Source organism: Haliotis rufescens, unplaced genomic scaffold (assembly GCF_023055435.1).
Source record: "Haliotis rufescens isolate VD_foot unplaced genomic scaffold, xgHalRufe1.0.p SCAF_2, whole genome shotgun sequence".
Classification (NCBI taxonomy): Eukaryota; Metazoa; Mollusca; class Gastropoda; order Lepetellida; family Haliotidae; genus Haliotis; species Haliotis rufescens.
Window position 1 is genome coordinate 58,358,537 of NW_025963890.1, and position 20,415 is coordinate 58,378,951.

General features: G+C 39.2%; 1 protein-coding gene across 5 annotated transcripts in view; it reads left to right on the forward strand.

Annotated features, from left to right (window-relative positions):
* The first annotated feature begins 4,835 nt into the window (after positions 1–4,835).
* The window catches only part of LOC124141612 (stromal membrane-associated protein 1-like), a 29,110-nt gene continuing 13,530 nt past the window's right edge, over positions 4,836–20,415 (forward strand). For 2 of the 5 annotated variants that reach the window (XM_048400231.1, XM_048400235.1), the window contains exons 1-8: positions 4,836–5,006; positions 6,036–6,169; positions 7,884–7,969; positions 11,627–11,720; positions 15,191–15,259; positions 15,923–16,061; positions 16,723–16,743; positions 20,036–20,196. In XM_048400231.1, the coding sequence (XP_048256188.1) occupies positions 4,889–5,006; positions 6,036–6,169; positions 7,884–7,969; positions 11,627–11,720; positions 15,191–15,259; positions 15,923–16,061; positions 16,723–16,743; positions 20,036–20,196 (822 nt within the window). In that variant the 5' untranslated portion in view covers positions 4,836–4,888. The remainder of the gene's footprint in view (positions 5,007–6,035; positions 6,170–7,883; positions 7,970–11,626; positions 11,721–15,190; positions 15,260–15,922; positions 16,062–16,722; positions 16,744–20,035; positions 20,197–20,415) is intronic. The other 3 variants (XM_048400232.1, XM_048400233.1, XM_048400234.1) reach the window with 3 other exon arrangements.

Sequence of the window (20,415 nt, forward strand, 5' to 3'; positions counted from 1 at the left end):
AAACTTTCCGTGACATACCCGACGTAGTAAAATGTCTGGTTCTGAAGAAAAGAATAAACTCAAAATCACTGAATCAGTGCACTATGTTTATTAGACATTGGCATGTGATAATCTGCTCCGATTACTGTGGGGGCATCACAATGCACATGTGCCGGAACCTCGTATTGCTCAACACACTTCCCTCGTAGTCCCACTCGGAAATAAGCTCTTGATCAACAATTGAATTCGAGTTTAAACTCTAGTATCATTCTGTTTGCATATGGGCCGCTCTGAATGTACAACCTATTTGTCTCAGAAACTGAGATTTTCATACAGATTCCATTATTTACAACAAATGTCTCCCAGCATGGAATACTTGCATGGAGACCATGATCCACGCAGTGGTGTAGACTTCCTGCCGAGGTCTAGACATAGTATTAAATACCTTGTATGAAGCTGAGATATCGCATATGGGTAGCTGCGCCAATCATTAACTGCAAGATTGAAACTTAACCAGCAGACGTATCCAAGATTTGTTTGACGGACTCCAAATAAATTTGCTGTGATGGACAATTATAAAATTTATTTTTTTTAGAGTTTTTAAGAAAGGAATAAACATTCAATATATACTTTGAAAAAAAACATTGAAAACTTCATCAGGTGCTATGCATGGACTTTATTAATACGTGCACTTGTGATAACGGTGAGTTGCCTATCACAATGAATTCTATGACAAGGTCATTCGCTTATTCCGGGACACCTGGTGCCATGTTGGGGGACTTATCCTTATATTTTCTCTTTCTAGACAGGTGCGCGGGTGGTCGAGTCATCTAAAGCAACACAAATTGCAGTACAGACTTGCGTTCCTAGGGTGTCCCCAAAACCCAATGTAGTAAATGTTTTTTTCTGCCATGACACTGAAAACTTATAGGTCATGATTCTGATTGGTTAAAAGAAATTCCATAAAACCAGGTTTCTAATACCATTTGATCCCTCAACATTAACATGCCTTTTCACACAAACCCTTGCATCGATCTATTGATAGCCGACGTCTCGATGCATATAACAAAGTCTACCGCGAACCCATTAGAACTGTATACGTTCCACATCAGACCAACAGCTTATCAATCTATTTCAGAACACACACAATCGGGTAAAACACACTAACCACTGTGTCAGGGCCACACCATTATCGGTCACACAAATGAGCAGTCTCTATATAGGAGTCCCTTGTGTCCTACAATGCTGACTCATCTTCAGCTAGGGTGGTATTCACACTTCAGGGTCAATCCATTGGCAATGGGGTGATTCCGTTGGCAATGAGGGTGTGCCATGCAGCAGATCATTTTAACCTGTAAACCATGAACCTGGACGAACACTGAGATCTGGAAGCCAACTAGAGCTTGCTGTTCCACCAACCAGCAGAACAACATATGGCGACAGAACCTTCCGAAAAGCAGGTGCAACTCTATGGAATGCACTGCCCATTGATGTCAGGGGATCTGAAGATGTCAACACCTTCAGATCAAAACTCAAGAACATCCTCTTCAAAACAGCATACGACTGAGCACTCTTGAGCAAAGAGTATAGCTGGATAAGAAGCGCTAGATAAATGCTTAATTCAATAAATGTAATTAATTTATAATTAATTAATGGTGAACATAATTACAAGTCACGTGGAATTCAGTTACATGTTGATTAATTTGTATGTGACACTGATGTACCATGCCGCAGTTTAACATGAATACCCCACTTAGACACAGTATATTGACTCCGAGCCGACCAGTCCTTGTTTTAGCCCCTTAATGCCGAGCGCCAGACAGGGTAACAACAAGTACCATCTTTTAACGTCTTTTGGTATGACGCGGCCGAGGATCGAACCCCGGACCTTCCGGGCGGACGCTCTACCACTAGTCTACGGAGGCGGTCTGTGACACTAATGATTCTTTGGATGGGCTAATGTGTGGGGAGTTACTATTAAAGTCTTACACATTTTACAAGCCACCTTCCATGACAATTATGTTTGTTTTGTTGGCAATGTAGTGCGAAGCGGGAGTCAAAGGTATTGGGACATTGTCTACATTTAATCCAATATGGCGGCGACATTGAACCTTACCCGAGATCAGTATACGAGGACCGAACACACGGGGGAAAGGATGATTACGCAGATGTGAGTGTCAGTGAATCACTCACAGCATTGTCCAGTCAAATAGACACTTTGACCATGATGACAATGAGTGAACCTCTAGCAAGTCAGAAAAAAAATACTGTCCCTCAAAACAATGTGAAAGTAATATACAGAAAGGGAGTGAGTGAGTGAGTGAATGAGTATGGTTTTACGCCGCTTTTAGCAATATTCCAGCAATATCACGGCGGGGGACACCAGAAATGGGCTTCACACATTGTACCCATGTCGGGAATCGAACCCAGGTCTTCGGCGTGACGAGCGAACGCTTTAACCACTAGGCTACCCGACCGCCCCTACAGAAAGGGAACAGAGAACTGTCACCTAAACAGCTGGTCACAAAGCAGACTGATACTATTCTTGCTCTTGAAGTTAACTATATAACTTTAAAAGATCGTACATGCGTTTGGTTTTGAAATGGAAGACAGGGAAGGACAGAGTGAGACAAAGAAGAGATTGCAAGCCTTTCAGTTGGGTATGCAGAATATGGATGACATGCCATTTCACATGGTTCATAGTAGGGCTTGGACCGGTAACTCAGGTACTCGGGTTGGGTGGGTCCTCGTGGGTAGACATGTGATATATTGTTTAATGTCAAAAACTCACAAAAGCTCAGTGGTTACACTACACGTCGCTAATGTTCGCATTTCTTTTCTAACGATACACAAATTCCTTTTGACTTGCATATGTTTGAGTAAAGATAACGCTTCAGTCAACTTCGGTGTACGCATGATCTGATCGTATGATACATGTATCTAAATTATGGTTTTGGCCAGGGCTGCGGTAAAACAATTCAGACATTTTGTTCCCAACCCTTGAGACCTGCAGTGGGTACCGGGTAGGGTCAGGTAGTAGGGGGTCGGGTAGTAAATGTGGACTCGTCCCACCCCTAGTTCATAGCCTTGGTTAATGGTACCAAGCGTGGATCGATGCTCATGATGCCAATCACTGATTGTCTGGTCCAGCCTCGATTATTTACGGACCGTTGTCATATAGCTGGCAAATTGTCGAGATTCGTGCCTTTTTCACCGAAACGATGCTTCACTGCGTCTGTTCCATGAGGTCACCTCCATGGAAGGTCACGTCTGGTCAAACCTTAGCGAGCTTTGACCGCCCAATCTAACGGAAGGAAGCTTGGGTTTGGGGGCCAATCAGATAGTCACATTTCTTAAACGATTCGGGTTACTTTCTTCATCATCTCGTATCTAAAATTTCGATTTTCGAAAAGCAAAACTCCCAAAGAAAACCACCCGCAGTTACTCCCTAAGACATAGCGCCAAGACAGGGTGAATGATATATCCACAACTATATAATGGTGCGGCATTTATCTATCGTTTACATTCGGAACAAGCCGATTAGCTTCATTTTCAGAAAACAGATACTAAATATGCAGGTCTAAACTAGATATGCAGCTCACTCGTACTGTGAACTTAGAAACCTTGATGCTGAATGGCCTATCAGAAAGTTCATTTCACCTGACAACACCTCTTTTGGGAGGTGTCCTCAGATCTTCTCACAGAGAGGTATAGTCCTATTTTAATGAGACTGCAATTTAAATTTTTGTCAAACTGAAATTACCCCTCACTTTGGGGATGTAAGAACAAAGTTGATGAAATGGTGCACTAATTGTTTTACTACATTGTCGCCAGTCCATTGCTAAATTACTTCAAAATTATAAACACATAGGTATCCATAATTTAAGGTTTTGATATTGTACGGGTGCTTCTCGTACCTGTTTAAGGCAAAAGATATAACTAACTGTATTCGACTCTTGTGCTAAGAAAAGTCGCCCAAAACAATAGAACATGACAAATGTCTGCATGTCATACTAGTATATCATGTGGGAATTGGATATGTATGGATTTGCATGGTTAGTTGATGTTGGATCTGAGAGTGAACTGGAATCAGCTAGTACCATTAACGCATATTCCATACTGGACCTTTGGCCTCGTCTGTAAGTTTGTATTAGTGACATGTTCCTGTGGGAACATCCATTTATTAAGCACGAAGGGGTGGTATAGATCTGGAAAAATGAAACGGATAATAAGAATGATACGTTGTTTATTTTATTATTTTGTATGTGAGAGTTGGTTTACTTGTTTCTACCTTCGATGAAAACTCAATACAAAAAGAATTTGAGTCTTCGGTATATCGGTATAAGTTTGAAATCTCTTGTAAATAACTATTCAATACCGCACCCATCAGCTGCCCATATGGGACCATGTGACAACGATTGTATAATTTTTTGACGCAGGGTCGTTTATATTTATCGGAAATATTAATTCAAAGGAACATACTTTGCTTTGAGAAAACAATAAAAAGCCACTGTGATAGAATGCTTCTGTCGGCCATGTTCAACCGTAAGATTGTGGCGAAAAACAACAAACAAACAGAAAATATAAGGCTGAACACCTGTTATTTTAGAGTAGCCTCCCTTAGTTCTGACGTAGAAGCCGCACAACTCAGGCATAAACATGTCATTACGCATCGTCAAGTAGACTGTAATGTCAAACACTGACTGATTGAAATTTGCCACACATTTTTGACATAAGTATAATGGCGCTCGAAAATATCAGTATGAGCATTAAACAAAAGTTAACATATTGAATAAATACTAATTTTCTTTGATTTTCTGTTATAGTTTATATTGTTGCGCAAACCGGATAATGTTCTTGAGTTACGTCCCTTGATCGGTCCTACCCACAACCAGAGAATCATTTGACAATGTCTTCAAAAGCAGAAAAAGAACGAACGAAGCTTTTACAGGATAAATTCCAAGCCATTTTATCTAGTCTTCTAAAAGACGATGATAACAAATACTGCGTTGATTGTGACGCGAAGGGTAAGACAGACTTACAATCGGTTATTCCACACGCGGAAATAGACATGTTGTGTCAATAGCTCTAATTTGACGTCGTGGCCAGGAAAAAGCCTGTCATTTGTTTTAATACTAGCAGGTCACGAGAAGTAGCATATGATATGTGGTGAAAGTCATTTGTTTCTTTCAGTGGAAACGAGTTGGGGGTTGATTTTGTACTGTTTTCTAAGTAGTGGATGAAACAAGTATTTATACCGAAATAAACACCTGTCATAATTATGAATCATACTACACCCCCTTTTCATAGGTCTACCTTATGCTGGTTATAAATAGTCCACGTGTAAGCGGAATTTCCTTCTGAGACAATGTTACCTTACTCAATTTAACAGAAAATTATTCCATTTAATTGTATTAAGCCCATATAATGTTTATCCATGACCTGCACCTGCGCCTCCACAAGCAAGCTTACATGCTCTGTGGGGACCAGGTTTATAATTAATATCAAATTATTACTCATTATGATAATTCATCTATTACTACAGGTAAATTACATCTGTATTGGTATTTTAGATAAGACTAGTTTGTTCTTTTTCATATTCTAATAATGCAGACATGCAATGTTTGAAGTTAAGCATGAAAGTGGAGGATCCTTGTCATAATTCTAACGATAAACTTAAAAGATTTAAGGGGGTTCCTAGATTCCAATTCCATACGACAGACCCCACGATCCCCCTTTTTTGATCCACTGCTGATAGAAACATATTTTAACAATAATCAAATTTCTTTAATTCAATATGAACATTTTAAACACGATAAAGGTGCAAAGTAGCAACAGACTTTATGCTTATGCTGTAGTTGTTAATCAAATTAAAAATAATTGTAATATAAATCACAAACACACCTATCAATGTCATTGAATTTTTACGTTTAATCATTTTCTGTTAAAATGTGTAGATAATGCTACAGCAGTTTCAGATAATTGTCCTTCAAAGCACTGGAGTGCTAAAGTGTTGATGAGGAAGCATGTTATTTATCTTTGGGTCGGTATTGTAGGGCCGAGGTGGGCATCATGGAATCTGGGCATCTTCCTGTGTATCCGCTGTGCTGGTATACACAGAAACCTTGGGGTCCACATATCAAGGGTCAAGTCGGTCAACCTGGACACATGGACCCCAGAACAAGTGGCTGTGAGTATATATCGCTAGGCAGCAGTGCCTTCTTTCTGGGGCAGGGTTTGGCTGTGGTTTGACTGATGAATACACCATTAAATACTTTACAAGGCCTGATTTATTATGTGATATGCATACTGTAGCATCTTGTAGGACATCCTCTATATCTCCAGGGGCGGTCGGGTAGCCTAGTGGTTAAAGCGTTCGCTCGTCAAGCCGAAGACCCGGGTTTGATTCCCGACATTGGTACAATGTGTGAAGCCCATTTCTGGTGTCCCTTACTGTGATATTGCTGGAATATTGCTTAAAGCGGCGTAAAACCATGCTCACTCACTCACCCATTTGTTGGGAGTGGGCATTTAACCCACACAGGACCCTATTTCCATCCCCCCAAAAATCCGGAGCCTAGATATCTAATATGTCAACAGTAAAGCACAGTATCATTACTCAAACCCTCTCATCTTCCCAAGGCAAGAGTGTCCACTTGCCTTTTTATCAAAGTCTTGTTTCTACCCTTGCCACATCAAACCCACTTTCCTGTGCTAAATATGATTGGACTTTCGCACACATCGATAGTCAAATCAGAGAACGTTTCTCGAATAAACATCCACGACTGGTACACCTTCGTATGACAGCGATTTATCGCTGGCTGTCTTTGTTGACACGTACATGTCTTTTTCATCTTTTAAACCCCCAACGATTGCCTATGCTGTTTATGTAAGGTGTAAAATCGTGAATGTTTTCGTTATCTGATCGACTAGGTCGTCGCCTATAGTAGTCCCCATGTTTCTAAAGCTATACGAGATAAGAACAGCGACCTGATTGGATATCCCGTTTTCACTACAAGAGGCACAACTCGTGTTCTACACAAGGTCGCGGCAGGGTAGAGCCAAGAAAAGAAGGCCTTGATGTGGCAAGGGTAGAAACTAGGCTTTGATATAGGCTAGTGGGCACACTTGCCTTGGGAAGATGGCCCTCTCTGTGTAGTCTTGCTCTTTACTCGGAAATATATCACCACATATGTGGTCCTACCAAAACCATTCTTGTTCATGTTTCATTCTGTTACAGCGATCAGATGTCATTAGTCACCTCTATGATAATGCAATCTTGACTTGTAACAACAAGGAAAACTCATGTTTGAGGCAAAGTGTGTTTATAGTGACACAGTTCATTCATACATGTCATACATAAGACTTACAGGTTGTTGTTACCCTGCTTGTCACTTTAAGGAGATAAGATGGAGTCGGTATACTGTGTCTGAGTGGGGTGTTCATGTTAAACTGCGGCATGGTATCTCAGGGTACTAGCACTGTAAAACCAGCCATGTTCCGACCAACTACAAGCAGACACACACGCATGCTCTAAGCTTTGGAAGTGCAATAATCGTGGATGTGACATTTAACATTTAGCCTAGTGGTTAAAGCGTTCGCTCGTCACGTCGAAGACCCGGGTTTCGATTCCCGACATGGGTACACTGTGTGAAGCCTATTTCTGGTGTCCCCCGCCATGATATTGATGGAATATTGTTAAAAGCGACGTAAAACCATACTCACTCACTCACCCCACCTCACCTTACAGTGGAGCCATTACTTACAACCATGATCAGAAGAGGAATCCAGACCTTAAAGTCTACCACATTGAACAATGGAATCACTAAACAAGTACTAACCCAAATAAAGTGGCGGTCTTGTGTTTTGTACTTCCTGAACATGACTGTGTTTATTTGTTTCAGATGATGCAGGAGATTGGCAACAGCCGAGCAAGGGCTGCATACGAGGCCAACATCCCTGATAGCTTCCGCCGACCTCAGACAGATTCGTATCCTTAACAGTGCGAGCCAGTGATCTTGGCACAAACATAGACATAGGGAGTAAGGTTGATGATAGTTGGAGGTTAAATTTAATTAAGATATTAAATTTTTGGAACAGAATATTGTGTTCATTTTTAGATATTTTCTGACATGTATATGTTGTTAATGTGCAGATATTTTTAAAGAATGTTTTGTGTTACCATGGTTACAGGTTATGGTTTTGAATAGATTTTGAAATTTAAGAGATTATTCATGTTGATGTATAATCATAGTTATGTTAAAAGATATTGCTATGGTCATGTTAAGATTTTGTCGGACATTACTCTCTCCCTGTCTTAACCTGAGCTTATCTTGGTCACCCCTCCTCACTGCTCTGATCTAACACTGTTCTCAATTGAATTGTGTGCTGTTTTATCACTCTGGTCTAAGCTTCCTGTAGAAATGGTGAATGCTTTTACCTGGGTATTGGCTCTTTGATGCCTTAAGCAAACCACAGACCGCCACCTGCCTGTCACTGACCGTCTGATCACATACTGTCGCTTGATATTTTTGAGTCGATCTTTCGCAAATTTGAACTTTATTATGACTTGGACGATAAAGATGGTATCTAATTTCCAGGCATGTGTATAATCCAAAACACTCCAGATAAAAGCGTGTAGTTTCTGATCTGGGACAAAGAGTTTATATTCTCTGACCTGTATCAACTGATGTGCCCCAGTAATAATGCTGGAGACTAATGCTGTTTGGACATTTGCATGGTTTGGACAGGACATTCTTCTATTTATCATCATGATCATTCTCAACATTTTAAATATCTTTAAGACATTTTTTATGACAGTTGATCAGTGTCTTAGAAAATGAACCAATCAGAATGTCTGGAGGGGTGGTTTATGGACCTGCAAGTTTTCCCTCGACAAAGTCAACTCGCCTGACTTACCTCAATGTTTTGTATAGTAACCATGGTAACTAAACTGAACTGATCCTAGTGACATTCATTGGCTGTAAGGAGTTGTCATTGAGTACATCCAGTCTGTACACAAGGTAGGGTTTTATCATTGCCTGCAGTAGTGGTAAGTACATCTGGTGCAGTGTGTAATACCGAACCAGTATTTACCATTGTCATGTCAGTAGTGATAATAATGATAATGATGATAATAATAATGAAAAAGCCCATGTCATGAAAAAAGACCAAAGAGGTGAAAATGTATGAATCAAATACTTTCTTGGAGAAAAGCAATTCAACAGTTTTACAAGCCTATGTCTAAACACAGCCAAAGATGACATAATTACAGACATACAAATAATTTATTTAAGGGTCATCTTGGCGTGTGTACAATACATTTAGAAACCAATATTACATTAAAATATACAATGACACGAAATCATAAAAATTACATACATCATGCATGCCATTCCAAAATGGAATTACGAGAAGCTATGTTCAAGGTTGTTTACACACTACAACACAACATGTGAACATGGATATGGTTAAGAATAATAACATCTTGTATCATAGGATGTAAAAATCCTAAAACAGGTTATTGGTATAGAATCCATTTGCATCCTCTGTATGTTTTAAAACAAGTCTTGGCACACAGTAGGGACGAATAATAATCTTGATCTGACAGCTGATTAGAATCATCATGGTTAGAATGAAACAGTGCTGCAGTTGTTTAAGCAGTTCCACAGGAGCCGGACTGTGGGCATTAATGCACATGTAGATGGAAGCTATGGTGGTGGTGGAGCCGTATATCATTACAGGAATAATGAATGTTAATCAGAATGAGCAATAGGCTGACGTCACAGGCCTTCTAAATACAGCTAGGTATCAGGTGACACTGTGAGAGGAGTTCTTCCACACAGCTGCAACAGCTGGTCCTAGTTTAGATTAATTTATGCAGCTTTCATTCTGCTATTCTCTTCTCTATGTGCAGCATTTGCATTTTCATGTAAATCCTTGTTATTTTGGCTAATAGATCATTCCCATCATTGTACCAGAGACGTATAAATGGGATGACCAGACCACCCTATATCTTGTGCGCTGACTCATGCGCATTTTAAAACATTATGATAACTGTTCAACTTTGCTTAATTTCCTTGCCTGCCATAACAACAAATTTTGAAGTTATATCCCCGATCTAAAAGAGCAGGGGTATAAAGTTATTCCAAGGAATTCTGTCCGCTTGTCCTACTGAGGACATATTCTTATGCGACCTGTAACTAAAAAAATACTGCATGCATTCTGTTGGTGAACACTTTCTATTCCAGTTGGAGAGGTGAAGTACATAGTTTAATTGCAATATTTGAATTTTCTGAAAACATACAGCCATTTTTATTTTTTTTACTTAGAATTGTTTCACTTAAACATTTGTGTGACCTAAAACTTTGTGGATTTTCTGAGAAAATATGAAATTATAAATGTTTTGAACTAAAAAACTTGTTTGTACTTCGATATTTATGCGACCTATAACTTGAGAGCTATAACTTTGAATCTTTTCAAATTTAAGGAACACATTTTATACCTTTGGAGAGGTGCAGTGCCATGTTTGATGTTGATATGTGTATTTTCTGAGAAAAATTGATTTTCCTTTATCATGTTTTGAACTTAAAATTTGTTTTTTCTTCAACATTTGTTCGACCTATAACTTAAACATGTTAAAAACTATCCATTGGATTCTTTTCCAATTGGGTGTACAGTTTCTATGATAGGAGAGGTGGGGTGCAAAGTTTGATTTCGATAAGAGGATTTTCTGTGAAAATATTGTCTTTTCATGTTTACTTAGAAATGTGTTTGAGTGAAAGTCTGGGATATTAGTGAGCCCTGCTTACCCATGAAGATCTGGGTTAGAAGAGGTCTTTGGCAACCCATTCTTGCCGTAAGAGGCGACTATGCTTTTTGCAAGAGGCGACTACTGTGATCGGGTGGTAGCTTGCTGCCTTTGTTGAAGCATGTCATCTTATCCCAATTTCATGGATCAATGCTCATGATGTCAATCACTGGATTGTCAGCAGACCGCCATCATATAGTTGGAATATTGTTGAGTGCAGTGTTAAACAACAGACAAACAATATGTTTTCATATGTTTATACAGGAATTTTGAGATAATGTGCAAGATGGTTCATGATAGTTCATGCTCCTTGTTGTCTAATCATGCTAGAGGCATTGTAAATATTCACAGAAGGAAACAACACTGTACTTTAATGAAGAATGTACAGTGTATATCTTTGTTCTGGACCCTTCAGATTCTGTGACAGTTTATGAACAGAAATACTGATTAACAAAAGATGCTAGTATTCTGGTAACTGGTTCTAACTTGAGACAGACTGACCTTGGTAGAACATTGAACCATTTATTGTTTGGAGATGTGAAAATATAACATATTTATCAGGTCAGGTGATATTAAGTTCAAAATCAGTGTTACAGTTTCATATACCTTGCATATGCCATGCACTTTGAGAATTTCTTGCAGCTAGTTCACACACAAAAAGTTTGGATAGAAATGTTTGTGTTAAACCTTGGCAGACCGGGAGTTTTTAAAAAATCTTTTTTTGCTGTTCACTTTTTTCTCGATGTTTATGGTGTTTAATCAACTTTATTATATTCAAGATGATTCTTGTCCAATGGCATTTAAGGATTTGTTTCAACATGTTTCCTTGACGACCAGCAGAGCTCTTGAGGCTTTTATAAGAGCCAAATATGAGCATAAGAAATACATTGCACGAGAGTGGGTTCCGCCTAAACCAACTATACCAAAAGAGGTAAGTTAAATTGTAACCATGGCAACAGCCTTGATCACATATTACTTGTGTTTTAACACAGTGGAACTAATCATTACAGTCGGAGTATAAGCTGATCCATTTACTGTTAAAAGTGGTATTTTCTGCTTTCTTCAATGTCCATCTTAACCATCATAGTAATCTTCATAAATGTAAACATTTCTGTGGCAGTGAATTATTGTTTTATTATCAATACTCATAAATTTGCATTGGTACCTCATCGTGATTAAAAATCAGTGGCGTTTGGGGAGCCTAGTGGTTAAAGCATTCACTGGTCAAACTGAAGGCCCGGGTTCGATTCCCAACATCGGTACAATGTGTGAAGCCCATTTCTGGTGTCCCCTGCCGTGATATTGCTGGACTTTTGCTAAAAGCAGTGTAAAACCATACTCACTCACTCACTCACTCACTCACTCACTGGTTGAAAATGTGCCGATGTATTGATATATCTTGATGTACAATGAAATCCCTAACACTAACTTTCACATTACTGGATTCAAACAAATTTTGCTGTGAAAGTACTCGGCATAATTTTTTGTTACATGAATGCCTGCTATATTTATATAGATATAGATATAGATGTAGATAGATATAGATACTGTTTGCTACGACAGTTGTATCAATATGAGGACTGTTTGGTATGAAGCTACGTTCCTATTATTCTCCCGTGTATGATGAAATGTGTGACATTGCAGTGATTTTACTTGAAACAAACGTTATTTGGACATTTTAATAATTTTATCAACTTTTGATAGGGCATTCTTGGTTATAATGATCATGATCATTAAGTAATAAGTTATTTGAATAAATACTGCAGGACGTAGACTGATCGTATTTCAAAAAGTAGGAGTGAACCCCTCCCCATGTTCTCGTTCCCGCCATCAATCACTGGTGTTCCTTGTGTCAATACACCCTTTCCTGATACATATCGCAGTCGTAAACCAAGTCTTGAAGCATTGTGTAAATAATAAGGGTGTGTGGTATTAACAGTATATTGGTATACTCTTTCCACGATACGTATCACAATGTCATTATTTAATGTTTGGTATATCGGGTGATTTCAAACAGCGATTTTATAATGTGTTTCATGTTTCATGTTTCACTTACCAAAATACCCGGAGCGTGAACATTGTGTTGTACAAGCATCTTGTTTTGTTCCATTTATGAACTTCAATTCATACACTGGTGATTTAAGTTGCTTCTGAATTCAAAATTTAGAATTATAGAATTAGTTTGTATATCATGATACATATGGCAATGTGCATCATTAAATATTGTGATACACTTTAACCTACAATACCTATCCCAAGTAAAAATGGGTTAACTGAAATCCAAATATGCATTGTTCTCTCAGGAAACTAATACTAAAGACTCTAGTGACAACTTCCATGAAAGGGCAAAGTTCAATCTCATCAAAATCAGATCTTCTCGCTATGGCTAAACAAAGATCTGAGGATATCCAATTACGGGTCACGTGAGACCAACCTTTTGTGAACTTTGACCGACCAATGAAATGACTAACAAGAAGTCAACATTAGCCAATCAAAAGGCAGCTTTCTTGTTCTTTTGGCACTAGTTTCAAACTGGCAACTATTCTTCAAAACATTTTGACAGATTTCCAGATTTCTGGAATGGTGAATATATTGTATGGATTCAGTTATATCTGCTTGTAACCGCCGTTTGGAATACCCCATGTTAAATTTTTCGAGGTTGCATGATTAGAAAACACATTCTGACTGTCACTTTCCTTATCTGGTAAGCGACGCTCTGATTGGTTGGATGAAAGGTCATTCTGACAACCCGTAATTGGATATCCTCAGATTCTTCTTTAGCGGTAGCGAGAACTAAGATCTGATGTTAATGAGATTGGGGCAAAGTTCTTTGCAGTGATAAATTAGAATTTGTCCATTTAACTGTTTAAGATAGAAACTTCACAGAAATTTTGCATATTTTCTCTCTGAAATCTTCATAAAGAAATTTCCTTTGCAAATTCTCTCTGAAGTTGAATAGCAAGGTAAGGTGTCGTGTGCTGTGGAAGTGGTTGGTGATGGGTTATGTACTCTGTTCTTGTATAGTAAAACAAGATGGTATAACAAGATGGTATAACAAGATGGTATATCAAGATGGTATATCAAGATTGTGCCCATGGTGGATCTACCAGGGTTTTTGCCATACAAATAACAACCACCCTGTATTTGCCACACAAAACTTCAGACAGTTATAGTATGATTGGTACAAAATGTTTCCCCTCGTAGGACGATAGGACTGCTTTAAGCAGTGAAATCTGAAACCAGTTTTGTAAATTAAACTCCTGAAGGATCGAAGGCTATAGAAACATTGGTCCTGCTTGTATTTTTGCTACATCAACTAAATTGTCTAATGAACATCACTTTTACAACTTCAAACTTCATAATCATGATAATCATGATAAAACATGTTACTGTAGTAATACATGTAATAGGAGCCACAGCATTTTATTTAATTAACAGTTTAATAGAATAACCATAACAACTTAGAGAAAGACTTGCCGGATTGATTTGATCAATCTGTGCAGGATTGCTGATGTATGTCATTATCTTACTAAGTCGCCATGTCCTGTCAGCAGGACTTCTGTGCCCCATTCCAGCTTAGCACTAAGATGATCGTAACTCCCTTACTTATACATAGGCTTACGATAATCATAGCGCAAAGATCGCTTTGTAGAACCGGACCCAGGATGTAGAGTATGGGCATGGCCGAATATGTTTTTAATGTCTCCATCATGTATTTACAATGGTTATTTACTCATTTGAATTCTTTATGATTTGGTTGTGTGGATTATTTGTTTACCCTTTTGTTTAACTTTGGTAAAAGGGTTTACTACACTGTGTCCTTGTACTCGTACAAGACATACCGATTAGGTTAATATCCCACTCAGACCAGTTCAGAATGCAGACTTCCTCTGATGCCTGGGTGCACTAGTGGCCAATTGCAACTTGCTGCTCAGAGTTGCTTCCCTTAGCTGTGTAGATTTGTTGATATAACCGTGATTGCTACATCTAGTAGTACTTATACAAGTATATATAGTAAGACCATATATATATATATATATATCCATGACAATTTTGCGACTGTATGTTTTTAGATTGATGTATTTTCCTATACATATGTATGTGTAATCCTCGTTTCGTTTCATGTTATAAAGTATATCATTGATATGTTTTATTGAAATATATGAATGTTACAGCAATAGAAATTGGCACTTGTCCTAAAGTCCTTGTCATAGTTAAGGTATGATCATGATGATATGGTCTAGCATTAATTTGCCATTTTTGAGGATTTTGCTACATGTTATCATTATAAGGACTGCTGGATGATGTTAGTTTCTATTGCAGCAATATCGATCCATTGAGAAGGGCATTCGTGTTCATGTCGGAGCTAGGCATCCCTGATACATGTGTGTGTGATTTCAGTGGCTAGAAGACGATAGAGAAAAGAAACGTTCCAAGTCCAAACCAGCCTCTACCATCCAACTCAGCTCAGTAAGTAGCCCGTCAGAGATGTTTCAGGATTTCGCAAATCAAACCTTCATGCATGTCCCTGTGTGGGGTGAAACCACAATGACAGGGACAGAAACTTGAACCACGGGCAGCAGCTGAACACTGTTAGCGTTACCCTGTAGGACATAGTAGTACATTCTTGGCCATGTGGACCTGGCTTAACTGGCATCTCTGTGCTTGTGAATGACCTGGGCGCACTTGCACAAGGCGATCTTAGCGCTAAGATGATTGTAGCTTCCATACTTTAACACAGACAGACAGTTGTAGCACTAAGGTTTTGTAGAATGTCACCCAGTGTGCCTTTGTACTAAACAACCATAGCGCTATGACTAATGTCTTTGTTAATGTATGGGAGTTACGATCACCTTAGTGCTAAGATCACAATGGCACCCAGTAACCTATTTGCAGGACTGGCTGTTTTATATGAGAAAAGTGTAGCATTTTCAGTAGAACTTCAATACTGTGGGAAAATTGTCTCCCAGTTCTTCTGATTAATGTGAATACTCAAAAGTCAAGAAAGTTTTAAGTGCTTTAAGTGATGGTTCTGTTTAAAAGAAAATATATATGGCAAAGTGACTGATCTGTGGCATAGGACAACAAGCAAATGAAAACAAACGTACATTGTACATCTCTGTCTTGTCTTAGGTCCCCAAATCATCAGCCAGCAGCAGCTCCAGCAGAGAGAAGAAGTCGTCCCCTGACCAGGCCAAACCTGTGACCAAGTCCCCACCCCCTGTCCAACAGCCCCAGCCCAGCACAGCCGCTGCGGACCTCATTGGTCTAGGTGAGGAGATTTACCTGTACTGTATATGTAAGATAAACACAAACACACACCTGTATCATTTACAGAAGGATGACCATCTTAGCCTAGCTGAGGAGACATCTGACATTAACTGAGCATGGCAAAGCCATGACCATGGTAAAGCCAGTACCATAAACAGTGTGATCAAACCAGAAGCTCTTTAAACCTGTATATGCTTTTGGAAAAAGATAATATGTTTTTGTCCTCCCTAACAACATGTGTTTAATTGTTAACAGAAACAAATATATTTTGCTTTTGTAATTTCCCGGTTCCAAATACTTACACATTTTCAGTGCATTCCTTAATTTTTCTGTTGCTGTAGAACATGGTAGAACTGCTAGTGTTGTGTATAATGTCTGGGGTCTTCGTCTCACGACAGGAGTTACAGTGTTTGAAATTATCACTCTCAGTGAAATCATGGGATGTTTGTGGACAAAGAGTGACATTTTTAGATATATTTATTACACTTTTTCATGCTTGAAAAATTACTACAAAGAAATGAACACATATTAAGCTTTCATTTCCTGAGAACTGATTTTAGACTTAATATTTGTCACTGACTTGTTCAATGCATTTTTCATGTCAAGGTTTGCGTGTTAACCCTAACTATAATGTTCTATTCTGTTCCTGTCTGTTGTAACAGAGACATATTATATGTCCCAAAGTAAGTACCAACTTCAACTTCTGGCTTATGTTCGTTATGTTCTTTTCATCAAACTTTATATTTTGGTTTGGAAAGTGTGCTTGAGACTTGGCCCGAGGTACGTGACATCTCACCTTTGAGTGCTGCTAAGATATCCTCATGGGACGACAAGCACTGTGATTACTCTGCCAGCTTGTTAAGTTACTAAGAAGGACCTCATTGTCTGTCATGTACAATAAGCATACTCATAGTTGCATTTTATCTTAGAGAATTACTTCCAATGCTGAGGAAATGATGTTTGTGTCACACAGACCTATGGCGAAGTCTTGAGCATTTGTTGATTCAGTTACGTTCAGTGGGATCTGTTCTCTTTCTGACTGCTGTCTCCTGTTATCTGACGCACTCGGTGATGGTATACATGGTATAGGACAGGTACAGGTCAGGAGGACCCTCTAGGTCTGTAATGACATGGTACAGTATGTCCTTAAAGTCATAGCTCCGGCCTTTTATTGTGTATGTCGGTAAAGTCTTTGATATGCATTTTGTAAAAACGGGAAGGTTTTAAACCTTACGCACAACCTCTTTCAGGGATGGTTCTTGATTAGCATTATTTCACTTCAAGAAAGGTGCACAGACCCAGGGAGCTTACAGAGTTGTCTCCCTTAACCATGCCAGGATCCGCTGATCGATGGTTTGAATCTTTGATTTGCCCAGTGGATGATTGTTGGTCTGCAGGCACCATATCGTGCTCTGGCATTCACCAAAGTAGGAAACATCTAAGACAGTCCTCACTGTTGGATTTCCTTGCAACATTGAGCTGACACCCAGTAAGAGATAATCTTATCGGCCCAACTCACTCAGCCTGTCTGGAGAGCAGAAGGTTAATGGTTCAATCCTTGTCTTGTCATTCCAAACAACGTTAAAAGATGGTACTTTTGAACCTGCCTGGCACTTGGCATTAAACATATATGTTAAAGGGATAAAACAAGGACCATCCAGTTTGGAGTCAACATAATGATGATAATGTGTCTGAGTGTTAAACTACTGCATGGTTCTCAGTGAACTGGCACTTTAAGACCGTTATAAGTCTAGCTTAGTACAATCACACAAAAAGGTCCATGCATGTCTTTATATGAGTGTGGGGGGCACGGGTGGCTGAGTCGTCTAAGGCGCCGTGATTCGCTGTGCAGAGTTGCATCCCTTGGACACGCCAGAAACCTATGATTTGTGGGTTCGAATCCTGGTTCGCCCCGATTATGTTTCTTGGTTTGTCAGCACCATACCCGTGCTCGTGGGTTTCACTGAAGTGGTAAACGTCTGAGACTTGCATCATTTTGGGCTTTCCTCACACATTAAAATGATTAAGCTGACACGCAGTGATATAACTGGAATACTGTTAAAAGCGGAGTTAAACCAAACTCACTCACTCACTTTATATGAGTGCAACAATGTTAAGCGAATGCAATGTTAAGACCCATGTCACCTCGCCACTGAGAATATAAACTTAGACTTGATGAAGCAGCAAGAAGAAGATTTGCAAATGCTCAGCCGCTGAAACTTGCCAACATCATGAGTGATCTGTGCCATTGTGTACTTTGAGGCTTGTGACATGATGTTACAATTGGGGTGGTGGAGGAATGTTCTATAAATGCATTAATCATCTCTTTCTGATTCTGAATGATCCTGATAATGATACGCTCTGTTGATATTGGCATGTTATTGCATTAATTCCTTCCAGCACAAGTATAAGTATGTGTTTGAAACATAATTTGATAATCTGGATAATAATGTTTACAATAATACACTTTGATTTATCATGTATTGATGGTTATAAAATTGATTTTTTTAAATCGCTTGGTTTATGGGTCCACCAACCCAAACTTTCGTAAATGAGGAAAAGTTTGTCACTGTAGGCATGATAGGAAGGGATGTTGTGCAATCCTGTTTCTTTTCCTTCCAAAAAAATGTTATTCATTTCTCATTAATTTTTCCAAACTGTTGTTAAGATTGTAATTTCATATTTATTTCCTCCATTTACCTTCCATGCTTTTGGTTATTAAAACATAATCTGTAAGTGATTAAATTAACTGAGTTCAACAGTTACTTCATGTATATATAATTGTTGTGTTGCCATTTATTGTATAGTAAGTGACGATGGCATAATTAAGGCAATTAAGAAAACCAGTCTGTGCTAAACGGGTCAACTAGCTTGACTCATTACAAACAAGAGTCCCAGGTAGGGATTCTGGGTTGGAGTAGGCCCCCAGCAAACTATGGATCTGATCGGGTGGTCACGTGTGTCACTTGGTCAAGACAGTGTGGATCATTATTATCAATATCAATCACTGGATTGTCTGGTCCAGACTTGATTATCAACAGACTGCTGTCGTTTAGCTGGAATATTGCTGAGTAATCTTTTGGAATGTTCCTGGATTATTATACCCTCGGCGTAAAAGTGTGGGGGTATATAGTTGTACATATACCAAGGAATTCCCTCCGTCCATCTGTCCGTCCATCCGTCTGTTCCTACGAGGACATTTGTTTTGTGTGACCTATAACTTGAAAACTACTAAATAGATTCTTTTCAAACTTGGTGAACACTTTTTATGCCTATAGGAAAAGTGCAGTGCGAAGTTTGATTTCAATATTTGGACTTCCTGAAACAATACAGCTGTTTTTTGCATTTTGTAACTGAAACATTTGTGCGACCTTTAACTTGAAAACTGCTTAATGGATTCTTTTCCAATTGGGTGTACAGTTTCTGTGCCAATAGGAGAGGTGCAGTGCAAAGTTTGTTTTCGATAAGTGGATTTTCTGAGAAAAAATTGCTTTTTTCATGTTTTGAACTTAGAAATATGTTGGAGTCAAGGTCGGGGGTATTAGTGAGCCCTGTTCACTTATTGTCTTGTTATTTGTTTTGTTAGCATCATACCCATGTTCATGGGTTTCACCAAAGTGGTAAACATCCAATATCTGCATCACTTTGGGGTTTCCTCCCATCCCCCACCAAGCTGACACGCTGTGATATAACTGAAATACGATCAGGCGATGTAAAGCACGTCCCACCACTCCAAGAGGAGGTATCATGATGAGTGGTTACGACACGAATAATTGTAAGTTCAGTGAGGAAGTTACGACAAGGGTCAGTGAGGAAGTTATGACAAGGTTCAGTGAGGAAGTTACGACAAGGTTCAGTGAGGAAGTTACGACAAGGTTCAGTGAGGAAGTTACGACAAGGTTCAGTGAGGAAGTTACGACAAGGTTCAGTGAGGAAGTTACGACAAGTTTTCCAAATTGTGCCTTCTTCTTACAGATGCCTCATCTCCCACAACTCAACAGCCCAACGGAGGAGGTGACTTGCTTGCTGACATATTTGGCAACACCCCGACCCCTACCCAACCAGCTCCACCTGCGTCAGGGGGTGCAGGTGCTGCCCTTGGGGTGGGGGCCAACCAGGCTCTAGGAGGACAACAGGTTAGTGAGGACAGACGTGTGTCATGAGAACTGGTCATACTTAACTTTTTATTTCCCCAATTTGTTAATTGATGTTTTTATTCCTGTAATTGTTTCACATGTATCTCTGTAGCCAAGGGAACAACAGACCTAAACATGAGAGAAAAAAACATGTTGAACTTCAAGATACAGTTTTTTTTGCTGACAGCTTCTCTAAGTGGTAGGGCGGTCGGGTAGCCT